The sequence below is a fragment of the Helicoverpa zea genome, chromosome 3 (assembly GCF_022581195.2).
Source record: "Helicoverpa zea isolate HzStark_Cry1AcR chromosome 3, ilHelZeax1.1, whole genome shotgun sequence".
Taxonomy (NCBI): Eukaryota; Metazoa; Arthropoda; class Insecta; order Lepidoptera; family Noctuidae; genus Helicoverpa; species Helicoverpa zea.
The window spans coordinates 883,854-906,447 of NC_061454.1; the positions used below are offsets into that span (position 1 = coordinate 883,854).

Here is a 22,594-nt window from a genome sequence, read left to right on the forward strand (position 1 = left end):
TTTTTTTTTTTTTTTTGGTATGGCATCTCGCAGTTCAGCCTAGGAGGCCGTGTACTGCTTAACCGGACTTTTCCCTGTGGATACCTAGAATTTAAGGCCTCCAGCCAGGGGCGTAAAACAACTTATAAACTAAGCGACTGATAAACTAAGCGACTGATAAACTAAGCGACTGCATAACACGTGAGTGGGCTCTCTTTTCCCTATATATTACTTTACTCTTTGTCTGACAGATAGATAACCACAGACTACTAAGAGGTGTAAACTATTTTTTTTTATCTGTGGTTTTGTTCGGTGGACGAAACTATGATATTCTAGTTTGTATTCTAAGGCCCTCCGCACATGGAGCTACTGAAAAGGAACTAATCACAAACTCACATTACTAACGAGTTTTTTGAGCGTCACCGTCCATACATTGCCATACAGGTTCGCACACGACGCGACTAGTCACTAACCAGTTAGTAACGCATTGGCAACTGATCGCGCGCGACGCGTCGTGCCGGTCGCCGAGCTTCTAGGTTACCCGAGTTTACTGTGTTTTGATGTGAAAAATGAATGATCAAGCCTTAAATATTAAATTTGTGCAGAAAGTGGAAGAGTATCCATGTTTATATAATTATAAACTGACAGATTACTCACGAAAGGATGTAACAGAAAGAGCTTGGAGTGAAGTTGGAAAAGTATTTAATTTAATAATATATGGGTGAATCCAAAATCTGCGTCGATTCCTTCGGCGTCTGTTATGATGATAATATAGTATAATGACATCGTCATCTTCACTCGATCCACTCGACATTTTTATTGCTTCCAATATTTCCCCTTGCTAGGTTTTTCGCACGTGTTTATTTGGTAGTAGAAATAACAGGAGTGACTGAAACCTTGCAATGTGAGTAGCGTCGTGTGCGAAATACAGTTTATAACTAGTTTGTAATTCTAATTACTGATTAATTCCGTCATATTTGAGTAGCTCCATGTGCGGAGGGCCTAATATGTGTTGCCAGGAAAACCATCGAGGATAGCTTATGATTATGGTTCTCACGCCCACTTCTTCATTCTTTTCCATACATGTTTTAATCGTCACACTTTTAATACAAATCGAGCGCGCTCCGCTCGCCCGGCGCCTCTCTTCAATTTAATTTTACTGAGACTCTTCAACGAGCCAAACAGCCTGGTGGCAGAGAAACGGACAACGTAGTATAGTTATCGGCACGGATAATGAGCTCTCGGCGGAAGAGTGGGGGATCGCTTTGCGCACCGTACACTTATGGCAATAAACCAATAAATCACTTCTGCGCAGGTGAAGGTCAGGGCTCAATATCCTTGCCGATGATTATAATACTTCCGTTTTTCTCCCGTTTAGGTCATCATCCTCCGAGCCTTTTTCCCAAACTACGTTGGGGTCGGCTTCCAGTCTAACTGGATGTAGCTGAGTACCAGTGATTCATTTTTTAGGTCGGAAACCTAAAAAATGAATGCGGCTTTTTCAAAATTTGCCCTGTTTAGGCTTACTATGTTTATATTTAAGGTACCATTTTTCTAATATGAGTATATAATCAATGAAAAGCAAAAAATAAAGTTTACGTTTATTTCTAAACCAATGCACAAAAAAATATAAAATTGTATGCTTTTTATAATAGTGTTATAGCTCCCCTATATCTTTAAAATTGACGTTTCCTGTGAATAGGCATTTCAATGTGCTTTTATGTTTTCACCATCGGCTTTTCACCATCACAGGCTAACTAACTGACAGCGTCAATGACATTAAAATGCATTAAATTGTCTGTTGTCATTTATTGTTTTGACATTGTCAATTTCAAAGGTGTAATAGAATTGTACCGTTTTTAATTTCTACAAATAATTGTTGAAAATATTTTTAAGCCTATATTCTGTGCCGTCGCCTTGTATTGTACTTAAGTACAGTTAAAATCTGATGTTATAAGTCTTATTCACGGAGTACATTCAACATAAAGGTCTTAATTATTATTTGATGTAATGGCGACGTTGGAAGACGAGAACAAGCATTTGCGGGAGAAAATTGAATGGTCGCAGACAAACAATGAAATTATACAGAAAACTCAGTATTTCAAGATGCTGGTTGCTCAGAAAGAAGATGAAAAGCTGGCCCTCATGAAAGAAAATAACGAAATAAGGCTAAAATACAGCGTGAGTTCGTAATATCTATTTAATACCTTTCCTATTGCTTCGAACCTGATATAAAACGCTATGTGTAGTCCTACAGACCTATTGAGAAGAGAAGTAGTTCTATTTTATGAAAAGACGACCCACTAACCCAAATTTTGTGTTGAATAAATGGTTTTCCTTTCTTAATATATTTAATACTTAATATATCTTCTTCTTATACTTCTTCTCTACTTCTTAATATATTATAATTAATACTAGCTGTTGCCCGCGACTTCGTCTGCGTGAGCATTATAGAATTTCCAATTTCGTTTATTTAATCATTCATTTCTCAAACCCCGTAGGTGATAGTGTGATAAAATATAGCCTATGTGTTGAACCGGCCCCCAGGTAATAGTCATGCAAAATTTGATTTAAATCCATGCAGTACTTTTTGAGTTTATCGGGGACAAACATACAGACAAACAGATAAACAGACATACGGACAAAAAATCTAAAAACTACATATTTGGGTTCAGAATCGATTATGGATCACCCCCCAAGTATTCTTTTGAAGATATATTAAATGTACAGTTTTGACTTTCCTATCATTTTATTATATGTATAGATTGTTAGTCTGCTAATGTATTTCTCTCATTATGAATATACATAGAAACACAGATTTATATATAACCAAAAAACCATTGCAGAGGTTCAGAAACAACGTTGAATTCCATCTAAGAAAACTGGATGCTGCATTACAAGAAGCCAGCGAGAAAGCCATTTCACATCTGGTCCAAGCATCAGCAGAAATAGCTAAGAGCATGGAATTCGTTAAGCAGTGCATGAGAGAAAGTCGGGAGATGGATGCTCAGTCTCCAAGATGGAGTGCTCTCAGTGATACCCAGAGTTCAGGGAAGAAGGAGAAGGTGCATCGAGTCCCCCCCATGGTGGGAGGACAGTCTATACAGCCAGTGGTGGCACTCAGCAGGACTATGCTGAATACTAGTATTACAAGTGAGTTGTAGCTTGCCATAGTAGTATTTAAATACAGGCATGTTAATTTGGTTCAATAATATGTTCGTCTCTACAATATAATTTGTTAAATTATGGAATCAGGCATTACTTTGCCTTGAAATCCATGAAATAAAATCACATGAATTTCAGGCCCAAGCCCATGTTTGATGACTCAACATCTCTTGAAGATTGAAGGGTGTAGAGGGGTGAAACACATGTCGAGTAATATAAAGCTAATTATAGAGCTGACATCAATAAAAATACATCATGTTCACTTATACCTAATACTTATTTATTATTGTTTGCGTCAGCAGTTTTATTTACACACTGTACATAGGTCTTTCGTTCGGTTATAAGACAAACAGTGCAGATGATTATAGTCTTATGGAAATCAATTCTACATATTTTTCCAAACATTTTACTTTATATGATTTTGTGTTCATGTTCCTTTTAAACAAGTTTATAAGTCGAGTTTACAGGTTTTACTGTTACTGTTACAGCCTTTTTATCATCCCACTGCTGGGCACAGGCCTCCTCTCACACCGAGAAGGATTGAGCATTAACCACCACGCTTGCTCAATGCAGTTTGGTGGTTTCGGAATGTCTAGGTTTCCCCAAGATGTTTTTCTTCACCTTTTTATCAGCCTTTGGTGTCCAAGATATATTTAGAAAGTACATACAAACTTAGAAAAGTTGCATTGGTACTTGCTTGACCTGGAATCGAACCCGCACCCTGATACTTGAGAGGTTGATTCTTTACCCACTAGGCTACCACAACTATTTTTGCTCACCACAGGTTTTACTTTGCATAAATATTTATAAGTGTGAACTTTCATTTTCCAGGGTCAACATCTAGTAGTCCCAATCGTAGTAATATAACACAAAGAGCAGTTCCTATGCACATGTTACAAGGTTTGTATTTTTATGATATTTCTAAAGCATCACAGACATCCTTAGCTAAGTTGATCACCAACCTTCTTCTACCATCCCACTGTTGGACACAAGCCTCCTCACACAGAGAAGGTCATGCTACAGCATAAGAAAAAAAAAAGACAACCAGTCAGTCTTACCAAGGAGTATCACGTTGCCAATGTCACTGGGTTGAGGAAATCAAATAGGCAGCCATTCCATGAAAAACACTGGTAAATAACTGCATCCGGTTAGACCAGAAACATGGCTGGGAGAAAGCTTGACATATTATAATGAATAAATTGAGAGCACCATGATTTGCTACATTTTGTATGTAGAAATATCATAAAAACTTAAGTAAAATTTAAATTAACATTTTATATATTTTAGTATTAAGGCACATCAACATCATAAACACAAAACATTAATAAGAGACACGGAGGCATATATTGTTTACAACAATTACAGACATGCACAACAGACGAAAACAAATTAGAAGAAAAATACAGTATTCACTTTACAAAATAGATTAACAAAAAAATATAAAGAAAAACCACCACAACTACAATATTCATAATATTTATTTATGGCACTTAATTTCCTTAATTCCATTATATATGTGTAGATACAAATTCTACAATCTTGCTTAGACTAAAAAAACATAATGTCGTAAGTGCCAACACCCATAAGGTACCTTTTACCGCGAACTGACACATATTAACTATAGTGACTTACACATCCCCTACATTGGCTTGTACTACTGCTTCAACATTTACATTTTAAGTTTAAAGTATTCTGAATACACTACAATATGATTTTACCATTTGTTTTGTAGATGTGTACATACCGCTAACAAGGATAGACATACCTACCGCCAACATGGATGTGGACGCCAGCATGGAGGATAATGCCGACGACAGCACTGACGGTTTACTCGAGGGTATGGAAGGAAACTATCAAATCAAAAATCAAAATACCTTTATTTTCAGGGTGCATCGGCCCTTAGATATAGATATACCTTAAAGTCCAACATACATTTTATATTATACAAATTGTTAGTATATAAAAACTATATTGCGCCATGAAATAAAACATTTTTTTTATGATTAGAACCTATTGCTGTTGACATGTGATCTTATACCAACATGTCAGTGTGTATTAATTTACTAGCCGTGTTCCGAACTACTGCTCCTGTGAAGATAAAATATAGCCTATGTTACTCGGGAAGCATGTAGCTTTCAAAAGTGGACGTATTTTTCAATTCGGTTCCGAATCCTATTCGGTTAAAACAAACACAGGTAAAGCTATCTGTACAGTGCACAGTACAATCTCACTTACATACAGGATTCCTATTATGTTCGATTCATATTATCTAATCTATTATAGCCGTTTTGATATAAATAAATAAATAAAAATATATGTATATGATATTGTTTAAACCTATTTGGTGTGATTTGTAGAAATATGTAGAAACTATTTGAAAACATACAGTCATTATTTCCAACAGGTGAGGAGGAGATCAGGGAATCCGATGGTCACATATCGGAAGAAGATGAATTTGAGACGTAAGTTTTAATTCTTCACTGGCATCCTCTAGCGGTTTTACCCGCCCCCTGTCTGAACTACTTGATATTCTAAATCGCCGAAAAATGGGCTATGGAACACTGAAAGAATTTTTAAAATCGGTCTTATCGTTTTTGAGCATATATTTACTATTTTTTTCTCTTTATTATATTAGTATAGAATATAATGGAGTTTCTAATTACCGTGTGTAATATAAATTACAGAAGTAGACTTGAGCCTGTCAGTGAGGAAGACTCTTCAATCAACGTCAGAGAAATTGAACCAGCAAGGTAGGACTACATATTATTTATCTATGATCAGCCGTCACAGACGATTTCAATTTTCACCTGCTGCGTGAATGATGATAACTCAACAGTTTAGAACCATTATTATTATACCTATATTTTTGTCCATACCAACAGGGTTTAGCCGTTTTACCGTGAAAGCATAACAAACTTAACAACACATTTGTAAGGATTTTCGAATATCAGAATTTCAGCCAAAATGCGAGGAATGTTACTGTCTCCGCCCTTATATGCCTTTAGAACCCGTCCGTTTAAGAAAAAGCAAATCACCAATCCTTGTCAGATGGCTCAAGGAACTGATCGTTTTAGTCACGCCTACCGTATATTATTTGACCTACAAGAATGTGCCTGACCTACCTGCATCTGCTTTGCTCATTCCTTCCTAGACAACTTTAGTACAAAATATAAATAGATAAAATAAAAATAATATAAACAAATAAATCAATTACAGACTCAGGCTACAGAGTGGCAGACAGTCAGACGGTAGAAAGGAGAAACAAATGAGTACTTCAAGAGGAAGCAACCACATTGAAGACCCTTTGGAGGGACCTAGCTGGCTGCTAGACGACACACCTAGCAGTGGCACACCGGTTAATAATAAGGTATTTTATTGTTATAATATACTTATTACTAGGTACTCTATAATTCAGTCAGTATTTATATTTTTTTTATTTTGAAGAATAAATATTTATAAAGATATATTTGAAGAAGATTCAAACTCCAAAGCGGAACAAAATCCCCAGCACGAACAAGCTATCCAACGAAACTCAGCCTACTGAAATATTAAATTCCTGCACACCCATTACAGAAAGTCAGACTGAAAATTCTCGAAACATAACATTACCAAATAATAGTAATACTCAAACTTCTCCACCACCGCCTATTTTAAAACAGAATATATGCCTAATTAGTAGCGAAACTTCTGTAGTGGGACCTACACTAATTGTTGACGCATCAATATTGTTCATACTGTACTTGCATTGTGTTCGCCTCCTCAGTTGTCCCGTATATCGCACTACCAACGCACGCTACTAAATATTGTGACTTTACTAAATCGTATGTAACCTAATTGGAGTCAGAAAATAAAAGTGTATTAATTAGTATTCGGTTTATTTACTTATCTCTGAACACGACACCCCACCATCTAAATTGGTGACCCCGTGTGGAGAAAGTGTGAACTGTAACCAGTGAATTTGGACTTGTAATTCAGTGAATCGGACGACCGGGGCAACTCACACAAGTGTACGTAGTGTCGGCTTAATATTAGTGCGCGTCAAATTAAGAAATTATAATGTCGTCTGAAGACAAGAAGGTCGTTATTGAAGAACATCAACTGTCGTCCATCTCCATCACAGCTAGAATTCCGGAATTTTGGAAGAAGTCGCCTAGAACATGGTTTATCCAAGCAGAAGCAGTTCTAAATCCTCAGAAGATGTCCGACGAATCAAAGTACCAGGTCCTTATTTCAAAATTACCCCCGGACGCAGTTGAGCAAGTTACACAGATCCTTGTGGATCCCCCTGAGAAAAATAAATATGAGACCTTGAAGAATAAGTTGATATTTATATATCAAGAATCCGAAGAGCGGCAAGTAAAAAAACTCATTGGCGAAATGGAATTAGGCGACCAGAAACCATCACAATTACTAAGAAAAATGCAAGACCTAGCCAGGGGACGAGTAAATAACGAAACACTCATAGTTATGTGGCAGAATCATTTACCAAATTCGGTGCGAGGAGTTTTAGCTGTAACGGAAGAAAAAGATTTAGAGAAATTAGCATCAATAGCGGATAAAATAATGGAAACGACGACTCCCATACACAGTGTTGCGACTGTCAAACAGGAACCAGGCCCATCCGGTTCTCAGGACCAAATTATTTCGGCAATAAACAAATTGAGTGATAGATTACAAAATTTAGAGTCAAGATCACGAGGCCGTTCAAATAACTGGCGAAGGAATAACTTTAGACGCAACAGATCCAGGTCAGGGTCAAGAAGTCGCACAAGGAAATTCGAAGATCCAAATTGGTTATGTTTTTACCATTATAAGTATCGCAGCAAGGCAACTAAATGTGTGGATCCATGTAACTGGAAGAAAAAACACGACAAGGACAAGCCAGCGGAAAACTAGAGTCGGTGCAGTCTGCGACGGGAGGCTGTGACCGTGCCTTCGGGAATCACCGTCTGTGTGTCAGAGACAGGAAATCGGGCTTAAACTTCTTAGTGGATAGTGGTGCAAACGTGTCAGTGTTACCGCGGAAAGTAGCCTACATGAAAGGTAATACAAGTGAGTGTTGTTATAAACTCTTTGCCGCAAATGGAACTCAGATTAACACGTATGGTACATTGTACTTAGAATTAGATTTAAATCTAAGACGAGCATTCCGTTGGTTATTTACATTAGCGGACGTACAGCAACCAATATTAGGTGCTGACTTCTTAGCTAATTTTCAGTTGTTAATTGACTTGAACGGACGAAGGTTAATCGATCAAATAACTAATTTAAGCACCAAAGGCAATCTTTCTAATTCTAGTGAGCCCACTTTGAAGACTATTGTAAATAATTGCCCTTATTATGATTTATTATGTGAATTTCCAGAACTAACTAAACCAGTTTCGTACAAAGAAACGCCTAAACATAATGTCTGTCATCACATTGAGACCACAGGACCTCCAGTGCACGCACGAGCCAGGCAGTTACCACCAGACAGGTATGTAAAAGCTAAAAATGAGTTTAAGATTATGCAAGAGCTTGGGATTTGTAGGCCGAGTAAAAGCGCTTGGGCAAGTCCCTTGCATGTTGTTCCTAAGAAGGACGGGAATATTAGACCTTGTGGAGATTATAGACGTTTAAATGCGATTACCAAGCCTGATCGATATCCAGTTCCCCGTCTTCATGATTTTACGTATATGTTAGATAATAAAAAGGTTTTCTCAAAGCTAGATATAAATAGAGCCTATTATTGTGTGCCAGTTTCGGAAAATGACATTGAGAAAACTGCCGTCATAACACCGTTTGGTTTATTCGAGTTTGTGCGTATGCCATTTGGATTAAGAAATGCTGCACAAACTTTTCAACGTTTTATGCATCATACTGTTTTACAAGACTTAGATTTTCTTTTCAATTACGTAGATGACGTCATCATTGCATCGGAAAATGAAGAGCAGCATAGAGAACATTTACGAAAAGTTTTTGAACGTTTTAATGAATTTGGTATAACGATTAATTTTTCAAAGTGTAGTTTTGGTAAAGATAAATTAGAGTTTTTGGGTTTTGAAGTCTCTACAGAAGGAATTAAACCATTAGAAGATAAAGTTAAAGCGATTATTGATTTTCCAAAGCCGGATACTGTAGAGGAACTTAGAAGATTTTTAGGCATGTTAAATTTTTATAGAGCTCATATACCTCATTCAGCTGATCATCAGGCAGCGTTAAATAAATATTTAGGGAATTCAAAGCGTAAGGATAAAAGTAAAATCAATTGGACACCTGAAGCTACGAAAAATTTTGAAAAATGTAAAGATGATCTTAAAAATGCTACCTTATTGTATTTCCCATCGGCACATACACCTTTGTCATTGATGACGGACGCATCAGACACAAGTGTAGGTGCAGTATTGCAACAAAAAGTTGATGGAAATTGGAAACCTTTAGGATATTTTTCGAAAAAATTAACTGAAGCACAAAAGAAATATAGTACATATGATAGAGAACTTTTAGCAATTTATTTAGCAATCATACATTTTCGTAATTTAGTTGAAGGACAAGAATTAATAATTTTTACAGATCATAAACCATTAACTTTCGCGTTTACTAAATTAGGTACCAATAGAGAAACTTCTAGGCGAACTAGGCAAATTATGTTTATTAGTGAATTTAGTACTGACATACGACACATTAGTGGAAATAATAATATAGTTGCTGACACATTATCTAGAGTTGAAACAATAACATGTCCCACGACGTTAGATTTCGCAGAACTCGCCACTGCGCAGGAAGTTGACGAACAGCTTGCAAAATTATTGAGAGCACCAAACAACAACAGTAAAGTAATATTAAAACGCGTAACGTTACTCGATACTGATAAACATGTTTATTGCGAAATATCTACTAATAGTGCAAGACCATATTTACCTGAAAAATTTCGTCGCTTAGCTTTTGATTCTATTCATAATTTAAGTCATCCTGGTATTAAGACAAGTAAAAAATTAGTAAAAGATAGATATTTTTGGCCTGAAATGAATAGAGATATTGGTAATTGGACTAAAACATGTGTAAAATGTCAAAGAGCGAAAGTTCAAAAACATACGGTTTCCGATTTAGAGTCCTTTAAAAGTACTAAACGTTTTGAGCATATACATATTGATATTATAGGACCGTTACCAACCTCGCCAGAAGGTTATAGATATTGTTTAACGATTATCGATAGATTCACTCGTTGGCCAGAGGCATTTCCACTAAAAGAGATAACTGCAGAAATCGTAGCGAAAACATTATATGAAGGTTGGATTAGTCGTTTTGGTTGTCCCATAAAGCTCACTAGTGACCAGGGTCGTCAGTTCGAAAGTAACTTATTCAAAGAATTAATGATTTTAATGGGAATTATAAAGACACGTACAACTCCGTATCATCCTCAATGTAATGGTTTAGTAGAACGTTGGCATAGATCTTTAAAAGCCGCGTTAATGGCTCGCTTAAATAATAAATGCTGGGTTGACGAATTGGCAACTGTAATGTTGGGGTTACGCACAACGATAAAATTAGATACAGGCGTAACCGCTGCACAAATGTTGTATGGCAGTAATATTAGAGTACCCGGTGACTTTTATGATACAGCTGATTTGAAAATTAGCGATTCAGAAAATTTCGTAAATAAGTTAAAAGTTGTAATTGACGGGTTAAAGCCATCTAATAGGAAAAATAAGTCACCAAATAAGATTTTTGTGCATAAAGACTTGTATGATTGTGAATATATTTTTATCCGTAATGACGCAGTACGGAAACCGTTACAATCACCTTACGACGGACCATATCGCGTCATAAGTAGAGATAATAAAGTATTTTGTATTCAGTTGCCCGACCGACAAGTTAAAGTTTCTATAGATCGTCTGAAACCAGCGTACATGTTAATAGAGGATGAATCGCAATCTAAAGTAGTTGATAATAGTAATAGGGATACCGTTTGTCGAAAAGTTACGAAAAAAGTAACAATTCAAACGGACGAACCCGATAGTAAAGTTTATACTACGCGAACTGGTCGAGTAAGCAAGAAGCCATTGAAATACCGATAAATTATTTTATTGTTAAAATGTCAATTTTGCAGATTTATTTAGGACATTAGTTTCAAATTGTGGTATCGCGATCTTTAATTTCATTTACGTTGAGACGATACATCAGTATAGTGGACTAAATTAGCAAAATGGGCTCTAATCAAACGAAAGAGAACGTCATTGTAAACGAAAATGTATCTAATGTGGCCCATATGCATAATAAGCTAAATATTATTGGCATAGTGATGATAGTTATTATAATAATGTTAATCATGGTATTTGCGTACGCACTGAAACGAAGATTCATTAGAGGCGTGAGAAAATGGTTAAGAAAAGAAATGGTAGCAGTTCTGTAGCCTTACCCACTATTAAGGTCGAAACTGTGCAACCTCAACATACAATGAGTCCGCCGTCAACAGCCAAAGTTGTGCTGTGATAATAATATGCTGATCAAAAACCCTCGTTCTCTCAAGTGATATTATATTTGTGTGAATGTGTAGTGAATGTTAAACAGTAGTGAATGTATATTTTTTATGGCGTCATCATGTCGGATACTGGAGACTCTTGGTCATTCGTACGAGTAGGCCAAGCGTGTAATTTTATTTTTTAATATGTATAGCAGAGTAACCCGGCATGATAACTACCTTTAACGTATTTCGTATATATATACTTAGATTATGTATATTTCATGTTACCTATTATGTATGTAATCACATTAAATGTCAAGACGGACTCTCTAGAAGTGTTCCGCAACTGTAATAGACGTATATGAGTAGTGTATTACATAGATTACATAGATTTAAGGCAGTTACAGGACGTATTGTGTTATATTTTGTTTTTCGATCGTAGGACATTCTGCATAGTTTGTATTGTTGGTACCGGCCGGCCACAATGACTCCAAGAGAGGAGAACAGAGTATAACACAAAGGTTAAGAACATTTTGTACTTAGTTTAAGATTTTTTTTAGAAAGTTTTATCCTTTTTGAAGATAGATTTTTTTTCTACTCTGTATTTGATATTTACTTTGTAATAATGAACATAAGTTTGAACCTGCACTCTCAGGCACGAGAGGTGTATCTTTTAATCACTAAGCCATTAGGTACAAAGCCAGTAGTACTGAGACAAACATGCGCTTATCGCACAACCCGTCAAGCATCTTGTTTCAAAGTTGTTATTGTATAAATGTATACTGTAAGCAAATTTTTGTTGAGACTGTAATTTAATAATATTGTTTGTGAACATTGTAAGCACTTCTTGGATTATATAGTAACTGGATAAGAATATTTTTTTTTGTAAAAAAATCTTTTGTCAAATTTTTTTTAAAAAAAGGGGAGGAATGATGTAGTGGGACCTACACTAATTGTTGACGCATCAATATTGTTCATACTGTACTTGCATTGTGTTCGCCTCCTCAGTTGTCCCGTATATCGCACTACCAACGCACGCTACTAAATATTGTGACTTTACTAAATCGTATGTAACCTAATTGGAGTCAGAAAATAAAAGTGTATTAATTAGTATTCGGTTTATTTACTTATCTCTGAACACGACACCCCACCATCTAAACTTCTAATAGACTGTACACCATAAGTCAACGAACTGATTTATGTAATTTTAATATGTGTCATTATCGTATGCCGAAGTGTGGATTAAGGCAACTTTTAGAAAACATTGACAAAAAAGTACAAAACTTCACCCTCTCCGATTATTGTGTTATTTATATTGGAGAAGAGGACTTCAGAAGAACGCATAATTATATAGAATTAGTTACTTTCATCCGTGAAAAACTACGTACATTAACACACACGAACTTCATAATATGTTTGCCAACTTTTAAATATATGGAAAACAAAAACATTATGTTCAATAGCAGAATAGATACTTTTAATAATTTAATTTACATGGACGTAGAAACACATGAATATGCGTTTATTCTGGATTCCAATTTAAACCTTCCATACACGTATGAAACTTATAATCAGCGGTATGGGAGATTGAATAATAAAGGGTTGAATATTATTTTTAGAGATTTGCAGGATTTTGTCTTAAGTTTAAATTCAATAAATATATCGTCAAACGCCGACTGTTCCCAGAAAAGTAATGCATTAACTCATGATCAATTTCAGCAAAAATCTCAGTTTTTTCTGTAGTCACTACATATATATTCTTCACCAAAATATAGCGGGACTTATGAATAAATCAGATTTATTGACAGTTAAACTGGAAGAGCTCTTTAATAATGGAATTAATATAGATGTTATCTGCATAACTGAACATTTTGTCGCGACGGGTTATGAAAATTTATTGTATATCCCTAATTACTCACTCGCTGCATTCTTCTCAAGAGAAGCTAAACGAGGAGGAGTCTGTATCCTTGTTCGTGCTGGATTAAATTATAGAGAAATGACAGATATAGCGAAACAGTCCGTATCAGGTGTTATCGAATGTTGTGGCATAGAACTAGTATCTCATAATATTATACTTATATGTGTGTATAGAATACCTAAATATAACTACGATATATTCTATGAAAGACTAGATAAAATATTACGCAAAGTCTGTTCTTCTACAAACAAAAATATCATTTTGACCGGAGATTTCAACATCGATATACTCAAAAAAAATAATACTACGTTAGAGTTTGAATATTTTCTCGGACAATACAATCTCAAACTTTCACTCAGAAAACCAACTAGATTAAGTAGTCACTCTTGTATAGATAATTTTGCACATTCATACAGACATGGATGGAAAGCAGATGTAACGGATTTAGTCCTATCAGATCATACAGCACAACTATTAAAAATACCTGTCAATAAAATATGTACTTTAAAATTTTGGAAAACCAGGAAACAAGACTTATCACCTAATAACTTGTCTAAGTTCAAAAATTACTTGAAATGTCTATCTTTTTCGCAAGTTTATGAAGCAAAAAACGCGAATGAATCGTATGAATGTTTTAAAGATGATTTTTTACTTCTATACAACTTATGCTTTCCAGTAAAAACTGTCACAATACATACTAATAAGAAAACTAAATGGTTGTCTCGTGGAATAAAACTATGTAGTAAAAAACAGAGACAACTACTTTGGGCATATAGGCTTAACCCCGATATGAAAAATAAAGTAATTTTTAAAAAATATTCCCAACTTTACAGGCGTATCATAAAACTTACTCAAAAAGCCCAAAATAATCACCACATAAGTACTTCACAAAATAAATCTAAAGCAGCCTGGCAAGTGATCAATAAATCAAAACACAGTTTACCACAAGAACCAATTCTAAGTATTAAAAATAATAATAGGACTTTCTCAGACCCCCTCGACATTGCTAATGAATTTAACCAATACTATATTGAAGTAATCGAAAACAATATTAAAACAAAAAATAATAAACCAAATAATACATTTCATCTTAAAGATAATCCTTCATCACAATCCTTATTTATGTTACCAGTCACATGTGATGATATAATCAAAATCATTAGCAGTCTTAAAAATACAAGTACCGTTGGTTATGATAATATATCAACCAAGGTAATTAAAGAGGTTAAATATATAATAGCGCCACTACTTACACATATAATAAATCTGTGTATCTCTGAAGGCATATTTCCAACTAGTCTAAAAAAAGTAATAATTAAGCCTCTTTACAAAAAAGATGACAGGTCCGATTTAAAAAATTATAGGCCAATTGCAAAAATTCCCATTTTTTCAAAAATAATTGAGAAAGTAATATATAACTGCATATATGCCTATTTTGAAAAATTCAAACTATTTTGCAATGAGCAAAAAGGATTTAGAAAGAATATCAATACCAATATGGCGCTATTCGATCTACTATCAAGTGTCCTATCATCTGTTGATAAAAGAAATCGAGTATGTGCTATATATACTGATATGACGAAAGCGTTTGATTTTGTAGATCATAAAATTTTACTAGAAAAGTTATACTGTTATGGCATCAGAGGAAATATCCTTAAACTTATAGAATCTTACCTAAGTAACAGATTGCAATGCACAGAAATTTCTAGAATTTGCCCTGTTACCAAATTAGAAACAATATATACCTCTATAGCAAGACAAATAAAATATGGCGTACCTCAGGGTAGCATCTTGGGACCCCTGCTATTCTTAATATACATAAACGACCTACCTAAAATGATAAGTCAAGAAATGGTGCTTTTTGCTGATGACAGCACGGCTATTATAAAATGCGACAATCCAAATAATTACCAAATTGACATAAATAATACTCTTTCTAAAATAATTAAATGGCTTATTGACAATAATCTAGTAATTAATCTAAATAAAACCAAAATTATGCACTTCCACCAACGGCTAGTTAACACTCCAGTTGATGTCACCTATAATAATATTAAAATAGAAGAAGTCAGCAATACAAAATTTTTGGGTGTTACTATTGATGATAAGTTAACTTGGAAACCGCATCTGGAAGAAATTTGCAAGCGATTGAGTAAATCAGCGTACCTTTTATTTCAACTGTCAAAAAAAGTGAACACTGAAACACTACTAATGGCGTATCATGGATTGGTATCCTCGGTTTTGCGATATGGTGTAATTTTCTGGGGACAGTCAACAAACCGGGAAGTCGTGTTTAGGATACAAAAGAGGTGTGTAAGGTCAATGTTTGGCCTAAAAAAGACAGACAGTTGCATTCCATATTTTAAAAAATATAATATTTTACCCTTCCCAGCTTTATACATATTCGAAACAGCATTATTTGTAAAAAAAAACCCACATTTATTTCAAAAACTGGCTACAGTAAAGAAAATGCCGCTACGTGCTCAATACCTCAACACATTATGCCATGTCAAATGTAAAACAGCACTAATGAAGAAAAGTTTTTTTGGCATTGCTCCCGAAGTCTATAATAAAATACCTGACGCGATTAAGCGTATGCCAGTATTAAAGTTTAAATGTACCCTACACCAGCTACTGCTTAAAAAATGTTATTATAGGCTAGATGAGTTTTTAAATGATAATTTTATCTAACATTAAGTATTGTATTTTTTGTAATGCTAAATTCATGTTTTCTTTTTTTACATGTATTATAATTGTATATTAATTTGTATGTCATTGTTGACAAAACATAGCGCACTTTATTATTTGTAAGACCTATATAATGTTACACCTATGTTTGACAAATAAAACATTTCTGATTTCTGATTTCTGATTTCTGATAAAATACTGTTTTTCCCGCGGTTCCACCTGAGTCCCGTACGAATAATACCCATATTCTAACATTCATAACTACTGTCTATATACGGATAAAAAAAAGGCTATAGCCTATGTTACTTGGGGATAGTCAAGCTTTCCAACAGTAATTTTTTTTTTCAAATCGGAGTATTTAGCGTAAAAACTACAGGAAAATCTAGTAATTATTAAATCATTAATCGCATATATTACGTTACTCGCTACTTTATACATATTATTGATTGAAATTTTATTTTTTAGGGAGCTGCCTCCAGCAGTGGAAGGAATTTAGAGCCGGACTCTACGACAGAAGTTGAGAAAACACCCTTATCTAGCCGAAATGAAGTAAACACAGAGGTGATTATATATTTTATACTATAAAACGGTCGCAAAACAGAATATCAACCTTTATACAAAGATTACTAAAACAATTTAGTTCTGCAAATGTTTCAGAAGAAAATAAAATAATTTTTTGCTTTTCCGTTTTTTTTAGATTTGTGTTTTATTTCTGTTAAAAGGTTTATACTGTTTGCCTATAAATAGCTATAAAACGTCTGCTACTTGTAAAGTACCTATGACTTAAATTCCTGATCAAATAATACAACTACCTGACTATCTAGATATTGTTAACTTCTTATAAACTAATGTAATATTATGTATTTATTTATTAAGTCATAATAATTATAATCTATACGGCTATCTATCTATTATCTATTATATTTTATTTGCAGCCAGCCTTTTGGGCACGATCCCAGCTGACAGCGATGCGGATGAATATTTTGATACTTAGTTTTAATATTTCCCTATAATAAGATCATTTTGTAAAACTATTGAATAAATGGATAATCTATATATATAAATATGAAACCCGCTTTCCGTTGTCACGACATAACATGAAAACGGCTTGAGCGATTTGGCTGAAAATTAGAGGGGAGGTAACCTAGACCCGGGAAAAGGTTTTAGAATAGTTTTTGTCACCATCCGGCTACGGGACGCGGGTGAAACCGCGGGCAATAGCTAGTTACAATATAAATAAATAACTTCTAGTTTTAAGTTAATTTGCTGCACCCTAACAGGGTAATGTATACTTAGCATAAGGATGCATTTGTATACATTTTGCAATAAATAAATATCTGATAAACTGTGTTTACCTACAGTCTACGGACAGCAGCCCCGTGGTTGCGTTCTCTCCGACAGTGCGGCGTCGCAAGCGCACGTCGTCGCCAGTGCCGCTGACTCCCGTGCAGCGGCAGCGGTACTCGCCACGACCCAACTCCGCTAGGCGGAACAGGTATTGTCGCCAAACTTTATGTCGCCACGGCCACATTGCGCGAATACATACGCAAACAAACATTTTTAGATGTCAGCAATTGACGAAGGTGAGGCCAGGTATAGCCTCCAAACTTAATGTCGTCATAGTGGGTAAAAATGTTATTTTTTTATGTCAGTGGGTGACGGCGGTGGGAGGAGTAAACGCTACTTGTCAGAATTTAGCTGTAATCGGCGATTCATCATCATCATCATCTGAGCCATAGGACGTCCACTGCTGAACATATGCCTCCCCCTTAGATCTCCACAGATACCTGTTGGAGGTGACCTGCATCTAGCGTCTTCCGGCGACCTTTATTAGATCGTCTGTCCACCTTGTTGGTGGACGCCCTACGCTGCGCTTGCTAGTCCGTGGTCGATTGAATATCGATTGAATAATTTAAATATCTTTTGATAAATTCTTTCCTTAAAATTAAGATTAAAATTCCGCAAAAAAGTCTTATTTTTAGTTCTAAATATGTTTTTTTTTCTTCAATTTGACGTTTAGTGTTTATTTACACGGTGCAAGTAGCTTGCGCATGTTGAGGCATATGCGCAGGTTACATGGTTTTTAAAAAAGTGCGGGTCCAGCGACTCGCGCATGTGCCAAAGCATAATACCCATCCGCGTGCTCTTGTCACTTGTCACTTGCGCATGTTAACTTGCTTTAGCAACATGCACCGTGCAGACGCTTAAGAAAATTCTCCACATTAAGTTAAATCTATCAACCACTATATCTTACTCCTCAGCACAAGCGGTCGTGTCCTCAAAGTATTAGTAGCGAAGATGCGCTTGGAGGGCGGCACCCCCGCCAAGCGGCCGCGCTCGCCGCCGCCCTTCAACGCGCCCAGCCCCAAGGGCGCCACCGACTCCAGGGTTATCGTATCGTAAGTAGTTTATTCTTTACTAGCTTCTGCCAGCGGTTTTACCCTCATCCCGTGGAAACCTCTGCACGAACCCGGATGAAAAGTAGCCTATCTTCTCGCTCGATAAATCTATATGTATAACAATGAAAGAATTTTTAAAATCGGATTCCGTATCGATATATTCATTTTTTAAACGTTAGGAGGTTTAAAGTCATTAAACAGTACATGCACCCTCGATACCGAACCCTCGTACTCTTTAATTATTCATTTATAATTTAAAAGTTCATCTTTAATCATTCACCATCCCACTGATGGGCACAGGCCTTCTCTCACACAAAGGATTGAGCGTTAATCATCACGGATGGTGATTTCAGACTTTATAGCCCAGCTTTCCTCGAGATGTTTTCCTTCACCTTTAACGAGTCATTGTTTTCTAAAATATACTTAGATAGTACATACATACAAACTTAGAAAAGATACATCGGTACTTTTTCAATCATTGGTGTCTAAGATATACTAAGTACATACAAACATAGAAAAGTTGCATTTTTACTTTGTTTAAATACTAAACAATATTACAGTGAATCCGGTTCCCTAAACAACGAGACATTAGAACAAGCTCAAACAGTAAGTCGTCGAGACAGCCATAGTTCTCAGGCTGTGAGCGAGAGAGGGCGCCACAGTCGCGAGTACGAAGATGTACGGAGAGTGGCGAGCGAACACGAGCGGAGGACTCAAGATGGCTGCGAAAGGTTGGTAGAACAACCATATTTGCAACAAGGTTAAAATTTAACCTTAAAACATAAAACACAATTTAATTGTGTTTTATATACTTTTTAGATGTTAAAAAAATATATCAAAGTGAGGTGAAATTTCTTATTACCTGCTGAAAAAAAAAAAATCTAAAAAGCTAAAATCCCCAAAATTCACAAACTCTAACTTTCAGAACTTTAAATCCTTTTCACCAACTCTTATACATAATTTCATATCCAGCCACCACAGGCTACCAAGCCAAGACGGCGACAGCGCTCGCAGCCGTCGTCACAGCCGCGACAGCGACAGCCGAAAACGCAGCAACAGCCGTCAACGCAGCAACAGCCATCAACGCGACAACAGCCGTCAACGCGACAATAGTCGTCAACGCAGCTGCGACAACGACAACCATCAGCGCAGCTGCGATAATGAGAGTAGACAGCGTAACCGTGACAGCGACAGCAGTGGCGCCGGCGACTCCATCAGCGAGGGACGGACGCGCAGGACGAGGAAACCCGTCACATACAAGGAGAAGCCGCTTAATAGGTATTTATATATAGGTCTTATTGTTCGTACTTGTCATGGGTATCGCATAATAAAGTCCCTCTGAACATATTCATCATCTCCCAAGTCTTTACCCTACCTATAACTTTGTTGGGCTTGGCTTGCAGTCTAACCAGATGCAGCTGAGTACCAGTTTTTTGTATGTACAAGGAGCGACTGCCTATCTGACCTCCTTAACCTAATTACCCGGGCAACCCAATACCCGTAGGAACGTATTTTTTTCTTAAAAAGTGTGTCCATGTGTCTTGTGGAGAAAGCCGGCAACAAACTCTTCTCAACCATATTGTCTCCATAAATCATTTTCAATCATCGATCTCGTACTTTAGCTTTTTGTACTGAAATTGTTTTTGTTTTGTTTATTGTACTCGACAATATCTGTATCTGTATTTATTACTACTTTCTAAGTATATCTTAGACACCAATGACTGTGTTTCGGATGGCACGTTAAACTGTAGGTCCCGGCTGTCATTGAACATCCTTGACAGTCGTTACGGGTAGTCAGAAGCCAGTAAGTCTGACGCCAGTCTAACCAAGGGGTATCGGGTTGCTCGGGTAACTGGGTTGAGAAGGTCAGAGAGGCAGTCGCTTCTTGTAAAGCACTGGTACTCAGCTGAAACCGGTTAGAATGGAAGCCGACCTAACATGGTTGGGAAAAAGGCTCGGAGGATGATGATGAATCTTTCTGTTCCCTTTGTTTCAGGAAATTAAGGAGGTGATTATTGCTGGCATTCAAGTATTTTGTAGCTTTAATATTTTAATTTATAATCGAGAGACTGGCGCTCTAAGGTATTGTGGTTATAAAGGTACGCTTTCAAAGCGATCTGCTGACTGCACGTGCTGTTGCCGCTTCGATCCAAAACGATTTACATACCAATCAGTAGCGCAGCTGCGGCACGTTCGGTCGGCAGTTGCAGTCGGCAGCTCGCTTCCAAAACGTACCTTAATGTTACCTGTACAAACAAGTTTTTGTTTTAAACCTACCGATTAACTGAATTAACTCAATATTATATAGGTGAAGAGATTGTTTGCTTGATCTATCTTATCTCCGGAGCTTCTGGTCCGAATCAAAAAAATATTTCAATGTTAGATAGCCTATGAAGCCATATACTGTAATTACCTAGTATTTATTGCATTTCAATATGATGAAAATTATAATGTTTACACAAATAATGACAATAGACTCGCTGACAATCTGATAACGACTGATCTTATTGTAATGACGTTAATCTCAATAAATTATCGAATATGTTATTCGCTTTATTATTTAAACCTTTCCTCCCCTCCATTTTTCATTATTTTTCTTCTGACAACTGAAGTTGTAGACTCGACACCTGGAAGTTTTTAAACAGCGTAAACTATTTCGTTATTGAAACATCTCGACTCCGCCCACTTAGTGGTTCCCTGAGCGGGGCAATTCTATTGGTTGGTCACAAACTCCTTAGCTTGGGTGAAACCTGCTATTATTATCAACCTTGTTTTCGTTGAAATAAAGTCTAAAATCCATCTCATGTAAGTTGTCGCCTCAGTGCTCTTGATAACGCCTACTGTATTGATTTATTTTAGACTATTCCAATGTGAACAAAGTCGATTTTCATCGGCAAACATTTAAATCGGCTGTCTCTCGTTGATTTAAGTCGATGATTTAAGTGCACCAAGATAGGAAGTGATTCTATGGTAATGTTTTTAGGTATAAAATACCTATAAACAAAAAGCAATCTTTTTTTATGATATTTATTTTGAAATTAAACGATGTGAGCTAACAACAAATCGCACAACTGTGCGTAATTTCTAACAATAACTACTGTCTACTAACATGGAAATATAATGCTGCGCCAATGTAGTCAGAACTTAACTAGTAATTCGAGAGTGAAGGAATAGTGAGTGCACCGGTGTCTGCGCAAATGCTTGTGCACTATAATATGTCCTGCGCAGTTGGCTGATCTCCCTATATGAGAACAGCCGCAGTAGCCGGAAATCGGTTTTTAAGGCCTATTCAGACCTAAGCGGTATTCGCTACCGTTTGCGGCAGAGAAAACCCTGTGGGTATGCGGTAATATTACTGTTCAGACCTAAGCGGTATTCGCTACCATCTGCGGCAGAGAAAACCCAGTGGGAATGCGATAATATTACTGTTCACACCAAAACGGATTTCGCTATCCTTGTGGGTAGAATAACGCGCGGTAGTAGAGTTTCGCTCAGAGAGGTAAGAAATTTTCGCCAGTTAGTCATTTCTGAGTCGCCAAAGAATATACACGTCAGTCGCGTTGTAATTTCTACAGGCGGGATGCATGCGGCTGCTCCCGCGCGGTATGTACTTCTAACCACAACCGATTAACCACAGCGGCAGTGATTATCGCTCAGGTCGCTCTAGCCGCGGTACTTGATACTAAATACCTAAGCGAAACCCGCGCGGTATGTACTTCTACCCACAGCGACAGCTAATATCGCTCAGGTTTGAATAGGCCTTTAAACTACCAATAGAATTTCTTCACTCAAAGATATAATTTAGAGGGCGGACGCGAGATTTGCGGACCTTGGCGTTTGGAGAGTTTTGACTACATCTACGCAGCTTTATTCTAAATCTATATGATATAGATAGATTATGCGGCTAAATGGGTAGACATTGATTGGAACACTAGTGAATTATTTTCATTCAAGTATTATCGAAAAGGATGACAATAATGAACTTAGTATAAAAATAAACGT

At 36.3% G+C, this 22,594-nt stretch overlaps 2 protein-coding genes across 2 annotated transcripts; both read left to right on the forward strand.

Annotated features, from left to right (window-relative positions):
- Window positions 1-1,791: 1,791 nt before the first annotated feature.
- LOC124645931 (serine/arginine repetitive matrix protein 5-like) lies at window positions 1,792-21,139 on the forward strand. The gene is made up of 13 exons (XM_047185911.1): window positions 1,792-2,160; window positions 2,826-3,132; window positions 3,976-4,044; window positions 4,877-4,981; window positions 5,549-5,606; window positions 5,829-5,894; window positions 6,361-6,511; window positions 16,659-16,754; window positions 17,555-17,688; window positions 18,455-18,592; window positions 19,153-19,323; window positions 19,565-19,870; window positions 20,589-21,139. Exons 1-13 carry the CDS (start codon window positions 1,990-1,992, stop codon window positions 20,602-20,604), a joined length of 1,788 nt encoding a protein of 595 aa, XP_047041867.1. The 5' UTR covers window positions 1,792-1,989; the 3' UTR covers window positions 20,605-21,139.
- On the forward strand, window positions 6,967-9,678 carry LOC124645932. Its single transcript, XM_047185912.1, has one exon. It carries the CDS (start codon window positions 7,201-7,203, stop codon window positions 8,038-8,040), a length of 840 nt encoding a protein of 279 aa, XP_047041868.1. The 5' UTR covers window positions 6,967-7,200; the 3' UTR covers window positions 8,041-9,678.
- Window positions 21,140-22,594: the final 1,455 nt, after the last annotated feature.